The sequence below is a fragment of the Antennarius striatus genome, chromosome 20, assembly GCF_040054535.1.
Source record: "Antennarius striatus isolate MH-2024 chromosome 20, ASM4005453v1, whole genome shotgun sequence".
NCBI classification, from domain to species: Eukaryota; Metazoa; Chordata; class Actinopteri; order Lophiiformes; family Antennariidae; genus Antennarius; species Antennarius striatus.
In genome coordinates this window covers 8,989,278-8,996,114 of record NC_090795.1, presented here as the reverse complement: position 1 = coordinate 8,996,114, position 6,837 = coordinate 8,989,278, and the positions used below count along the sequence as shown (strand labels likewise).

At 39.9% G+C, this 6,837-nt stretch overlaps 1 protein-coding gene across 2 annotated transcripts; it reads left to right on the top strand.

The window, feature by feature from the left end:
• Nucleotides 1–200: 200 nt before the first annotated feature.
• Nucleotides 201–4,222, top strand: si:dkey-12l12.1 (uncharacterized). 2 transcript variants are annotated; one of them, XM_068304030.1, is made up of 6 exons: nt 218–467; nt 2,131–2,178; nt 2,935–3,045; nt 3,352–3,468; nt 3,677–3,757; nt 3,850–4,222. In XM_068304030.1, exons 1-6 carry the CDS (start codon nt 345–347, stop codon nt 3,919–3,921), a joined length of 552 nt encoding a protein of 183 aa, XP_068160131.1. In that variant the 5' UTR covers nt 218–344; the 3' UTR covers nt 3,922–4,222. The 2 variants fall into 2 exon arrangements, with proteins under 2 accessions (XP_068160132.1, XP_068160131.1); XM_068304031.1 differs by lacking the exon at nt 2,935–3,045 and having other exon boundaries at nt 201–467.
• The last annotated feature ends 2,615 nt before the right edge of the window (nt 4,223–6,837 follow it).

Here is a 6,837-nt window from a genome sequence, read left to right as displayed (position 1 = left end):
ACACACACACACACACACACACACACACACACACACACACACACACACTTTGGCAGGAGTTACAGTGCATGCATAAGTGGAAAATATCCTTAATACTTCTCTGAGGCAAAGGTTAGTGGTGTAGGGGAAGTAGGGGAGGGGAGGCCCCTTAAGATGTCTGACATGTTTCTGCAGGACCGCAGGCCACTTGCTGGCACATAGCACAGTCTTGCGGTAGGCTGTTTGTCTGTGTGAAGCTGGCATGGCCTCCCGTTCCCTTGCATCTGTTCCCCATTAGCAGAGCCGAGAGTATAAAGCAGGGAGCTGACAGAGGTTGGGAACACATTTGACTTCCTGGCTGGATCATGGGGTTTACTGTCTGGCTGTGCGTCCTCTGCATGCAGGCGAGCCTGCTGTCACACGCCATCGACTGCTCAGGAGCGACACAGGGAGAGCTGTGTGTCAGCGGACAGACCGCAGACAGCCAGGTAAGAGACACACGTCTAATGGATGTGATAGTTAGGGCTGGACGGCCTCACCAAGCCGTTCATTAGGTATCAGTCATCAGCCATGCTTTTGTGACTCTACAGGGTTAGTGCAGCTTGTTGGAGTCTGTTTAAATGCTGTTTTCTGTATCAAACTACATAATAACTAACACTCTTCTCAAATGAATGTGAAAAGAATATGATTTATCAGCATTTTCTCCTGGACGGACGCCAGCAACTTTATGTAACACAAGCCGGTAGTGTGAAAGTCTGTTTTACATTCATTTTTAAACTATAGCATGCTTAATATTATATTGGGGTTTTTTCAATGGATTTCAAAAATGATTGACCTTTATGTCTGCCTTTTGTGTAAAAATCACATCTCAGTTGATTTCAAACTTAAAAATGATCTTCAAACTCATTTCCATTTCTTTGGCGTGATTCTGTATGTTAAAAAGGGACATCTTTCAGGATTATCCATCAGTTTAATGGAAAATAATAATGATTACTAACATTTTGTAGTTTCAGTTAAGATTTCAGTTCAGAATATTGGTTTAGATTTTACTCAGACATGCTGTGGTCAGAGTTTATGCAGTAACTCAGGTCAGAGGAATTCAGTAACTCTGCTGGAATGTAAAATTCATCCCGACTCCTTTGAAAGAGGTTGCTGTGATGATTATAGTGGTCAAGTGTGTTTAAGGATGGCAGGAGCCATATATTGTTGCCTTTACCCTGACCTGTGGAGATGTTTATTTTTTTCTAAAACAATATCTCATTGTAATGATTTTTAAAGCTATAATGCCACCATACCAAAAATATACCCCTCCTAGGAATAAAATCATTCAGATCCCTTTTTTAGCTATTCATGTGGCTACCGACTGTTATTCTTTAAACTTGTGGTTAGCATTTTTCAATGGACAGTCCTCGTGTTCTGTCCAAAATAATCATCCTCAGCTGGACAATGGATTCAACATCTGCATGAGGATTTCACCCACACATAAAAGGGTTTCCATTGGGAATTCTGAGGAACGTGGTGCCACATGTATGGCTACTCTGCTGGAGTTCTTTGTACTGTGATTACAGCATGTGTGGTTCTGAGTTTTAAATACAGAGGAGACTAACAAATACCCCATGCAGCTTTTTTCAGAGGCTGCACTTGGTTTCGTTTTTTTGCCTTTTCCCATGAAGGTCACTTGTGTTTATAATAAGCTATTTTCGAGAACAGACAGCACAAAGCAACAGAAACCCAAATGGATTGCACCAGATTTTAATGGAAGCTGCATTTTTCTCTACATACACACATTTACAGTACATATTTGCAAAAAAACCCGCAAGATCCAGACAGACGCAGAATCACTGCTAATTTGATGACTTGGATAGTAAAAAGCTATTTGATTTGTCAGGTAATGACATCAGTGGTGAGATTTAATCAGACAGGACTGGTTTGTCTCAGCTGGTGGAATATTTTCCAATTTAACCAACGTGACAGCCTCTTATACTGAATAGATATACATTCATAAGTAGTTAACACTGTACATGACAGCACTGTGCACTAATTATGCTACGCAATCTATTTCATATTTAACGTGTTAACATAAAGATAAATAATTTGTTTTAATAAAAAATACATGTTCACTGTCTCACTCTTCCTCCTCTTCATTTCCAGCATGATGAACAGAAGCAACACAACATGCCACCTGGAAAAGAAGCAGTGGTATGTTCCAGCACTTACATACGCATCCTACTCAAGGTTATCACTTCAGTCTGAATCCTTTAGTTACTCTGAGAGACAAGTCACAGCAGGCGTGGGGTATGTGAGCACAAATCATGAATCTTGAAAGAAGAGACACAAACAACAAAGGGAAATTAATAATGACATGATATGATTGTTTTAATGCTATCTGCCAGTGAAAACCCCTCTTGCACACTACAAAACATGCACATGATTGCAAAGACAACACTTATGCTGCATCTTGTAACTGCACAGAGTCGTTCAACAGCTGATTGTTAAGTGTTTCTCAGATCATCTCACAGTGAAAACTCAATCAACATACTGTATATGTCAGCAGCAATCAGCAATCTGTACACACTTCGGTGACACCACAGGGCCTGTAAAGCTGGTATTTTGAGGCTGATGGAAAGAGATGTAAATATATATACCAGAATACCAGAAATTAGCTTAAGATAATCACTTTGCACCTTAAATCAGGGCAGAAAAGGAGCACTTTTATGAATCTGCATTAAAAATCTCAAGTGACAGGAGATAGGAAAAGTATCGGATCAATGGCAGCATTTCCTTTACCGTTTGTACCTCCTAAGGTTTGATACTCTCAATAAATATGCAACTGAAAGAAGACACAGGCAGACCAGAGCGTGAGACATGATGATTCTGTTTACCACACAGAGAGACGTGCAGGAGGTGTTCAACTCTGTGGTTGTGGATGTGGTTGTGACTGTCTCACTCTTGTAGATTTCTTTCAGACGTAAGAGGCAGCTGGACCAGAGGGGTCATACCCACTTGAGCCACTCCAGCCTGCCTGGGGCCATTTCTGTCAAGGGCTTCCCTAATACTCTCATCCCGGTAAATCACACATTGGTTTGTCACAGAGAAGTGAGCAAAAACCAGAAGTGGAGGAAGGTGGGGACTGGTTTTCAGTATGCACAAAGCAGCAGCTGTATGTGCTTGAATGTGGAAATAATGCATAATAACCACATTATTTGTTCACTGACTTGATAACAGCAGTATTATGTAAGAGCGTCTATGTGAGAATAACATGTGGAAGGGTTTACAATCTGTTTTTCAAAGTCACTTTGATGGATTTAAAGAGTGTACATACTAGATATGGGTACAATATGTACATAATAAGCCATGCCTTTGGTTTCTCAGGCTGACAGGTCCAGGCGACACTTGGTTCATTCTGCAAACAAGAGAAAGAGCAAACGTAAATCCCGTGTTGGTTCCTTCTCCCTCCTAAGCAATGACAAGAAATCCAACCCACTACAGGTGAGTCTCCTTTGATAAGAGAGGAGAAAAGAGATTAATGTGTAGGCTGGGTTATAAAGGCACCATGGGTTTGATCTAATCACTGGTTTGTTTTACTTATATTTTGTTATCAGGTAACCATGCAGAACATATTATTTCAGATTGGGAATGGAAAATATTTGATATACTGAAGGTGATGTTCTCATGGATATGTAATTTCACCCTCCAGGTGATTAGAGCGAAGAGGCAGGTTAAGGCAGACCCACCGAAGAAAAACAGTTCAGGTCGTGCCGGGGCTCTGTCTGTCCTGGTGAGACATCATTTAGTGTGTAAACATAAATAAATAAATCACAAAAACAACTTCTTAATAATATTTACACAATATGTTCTGTGTCCCCCCAGGGAGATCCACAGAATGATGGACAGAATGACAGACCCAGAAGAAACACACAGATGACGAGTGCAGAAAATTAATATTTTGCCTCTTGGCCTAAACAGGAGTGCAAACAGTACAAATATGTCCACATTTGACCAAAAAGTTTGTTTAATTGTTGCATTGTTTTAATCAGCCAGTCTGTACTTAGATTTACTTTTTATATACAATTTTAATTCACTAATATATTCCTGCATGTTGTAAAATCATGTCACGACATATCCCCTAATATTCCATTTTGTTGCATTATATTTAATCACAGATTCCTAATGAAAATAGTGAGTATATTTTTGCATAATATGTCTTGTGTTGTATTAGATTTCAATAAAGGTTTAGAGGAGACATATTCTCTGAAAGTCTTTAAGTGTTAAACAGTTTATAGAGCTGCTGCTATAAAATTGGACAACTGAGCTCCAATAAGAAATCACCAGTTTTTGTAGCTGCTCAGGCTCTCCCTGTCAGCTCCTCTCCCTTTCCCAGAATAACACAATTTCACCACATAAGGGTTTGTGAAACTGCCTTCAATTGATTCATAAAATAAAGTGTAATGGGAGTTTTACAGTTATTATACATGATTGGCAAGGATGGCAGCAGAATGAACCAACATGAACCTCCTTTCCAAGATATGTTCTAATCCATTTACACTATGGTAGCTTAGGACAAATAGCCTGCATGCAGCTTGTGTGACAGAAAAAACAAAACAAATCAAATGTAGTCCAGACCATCTGTTCTAAGAGTTAAACTTTGTCTATTTAAATATCTGGAGTCATTTTTAATTCATTTGACCAGGAATGGAAACACAGTGTGGTCTGAACCAGGAGACTTGTTTGAGTGTTTCTGCAGGACAGTGACGTAAATGTGTGCTCAAAATGTGATGTTGTGGGCTGCTCTGTATTTGGGCTTCTTCCTCTTTGCAGCATACAAAATCCAACACCTGTCTCACAACTCAGGAAAAGACGGCTGCATCTAAGAAGGGTTTAACAAAAGAAGCAAAATCACACCAACAAAAATGTTCTCACCCTCCCAATGTGATGCCACTATGAAATCAGAGTATGAGACAATTTGATGATTAAAAACGAGCTGGTACAAAAATGTAAGGCCACTGAAGTAGGATGACTCATCCCCTGCTCATTCACTAATCAAAGCTCATGACGTTGGCAGCACTTACAGGATCATTATTATACTTTTATAGACACAAACAGATAGAAAAGGCAAAAAATGGAGTACAATGAAATACTATTTATAAACTTGCCATTTCCCTGAAGCACATAATTGATGCTGGATAAGCTTTAGTAGCTTTGGACACAGGAGAGCACAGACCAGTCATCAGATGACCTGGATTAACTGGTTGTGAACCATCTTGGTGTTTTCTTGCTGATGAACCACCACGGGATGCCATTGTGATTTCTCAGGAACAGCAATGCTTTAATAAACACTCTTGTCTTATTAATTCCTATTTAGGGGCAACAAAAACAGGCACAACCTCAGCTCATTCCCTGCCATCCTCCCACACACTGGTGTGACAGCTGCCAGCAGGGTGTCTGTGACTGAATGTAGCCTTGGACTAATGCATCCTGGGAAAGTTGATGACCTGATGGAGCTAGGAGTGTGTGTGTGTGTGTGTGTGTGTGTGTGTGTGTGTGTGTGTGTGTGTGTGTGTGTGTGTGTGTGTGTGTGTGTGTGTGTGTGTGTGTGTGTGTGTATGTGTGTGCATATTTGTGTGTCTGTGTATGCACACACACACACACACACACACAAATGATTCTTAGAAAGCTATATAATGACCACAAACATGTTACAAATAGAAACCAAACATATAACATCACGTTCTCTGCTGATCTAAATGTTAAATTAAAAGACAATCTGAGAATGTGTCACTGTGTGTGGTCAACACAAAGGGGATCGTCACAGCCTTATTTCAATCACTGAGGTTCTGCAATGTCGTGTGGTATTGTTACCCTCTGGTCTGGGTTGAGTTATCTCCCCGAGAACAAAGCTGACGATAATCACTTCGAACAAAATAATTCCGAAGCCTCCTACAGGACTGCGGTAGGAAACTGCAAGTAGAGTGATATGTCAGAATTTCCCATACGTTCATACGTAATTAGTGGCTTATGGTCAACATCCTTTTGAAGCAGTGGAAACCACGGGGTAAGTGTTAGTTTCTGTTGACTGGAGCATCTCATCCAACAAACATGTGATGCAAAAACAGATGGAGCACAAACAAGTTAGCATTAGTAGCAAGCAGCTGCTTTGTTTCTAAGGTAGATGGGATCTAATAATATTTTGTAGAACCCTACCGCCTGGAATAAAACTGACCTTTTGAAATCATGGATAATAAAAGCCAAATAAATAATCAATAAATAATTGAAAGTATGCCTGTGATCAGATGAGTAAAGTGATTTCAAATGAATTTCCACTAAAATTCCTCTGTTTCCACATCTCTATTGTGTTCAGGGATTTAGACAAGTCTGCCTGGGGAACAATTAACCAATCATTGCAAAGTAGGTCACTGTAAAAAATGGTGATGTCGCCATCCAACACGACTACCTAGCAGCCTACATTCACAATGAATAGAAGAAGGAAAATGGCAACCAGTGTGGAAATGACAGACACAGCTGTACAATTTGTTGTATGTCAGCTCACAGAAATAACTTTTCAAAGCTTTTTCTTCTGTTTATTTTCCTCTCGACATCTTGGGAAATTAGTTTATTTGTTCATTCAAGCTACACTACCTGCCAGTGACCGTAAAACCAACACATCAACTAGTGTGTGCTTAATCTGTGCCAATTGGGGAAAAAATAATAAGTGGAATTTATTTTAGGAAGTGAGTTCTTAATGAAGGACTGATACTCCAGAAAGTCACTTGCCCTGCTGCTAACTAGTTACTGGAGGTGGCTGGTTATTTGAGAATAAACCTTTTTCATTCTCTGGAAGAGGTGTAATGGTAATAAGCA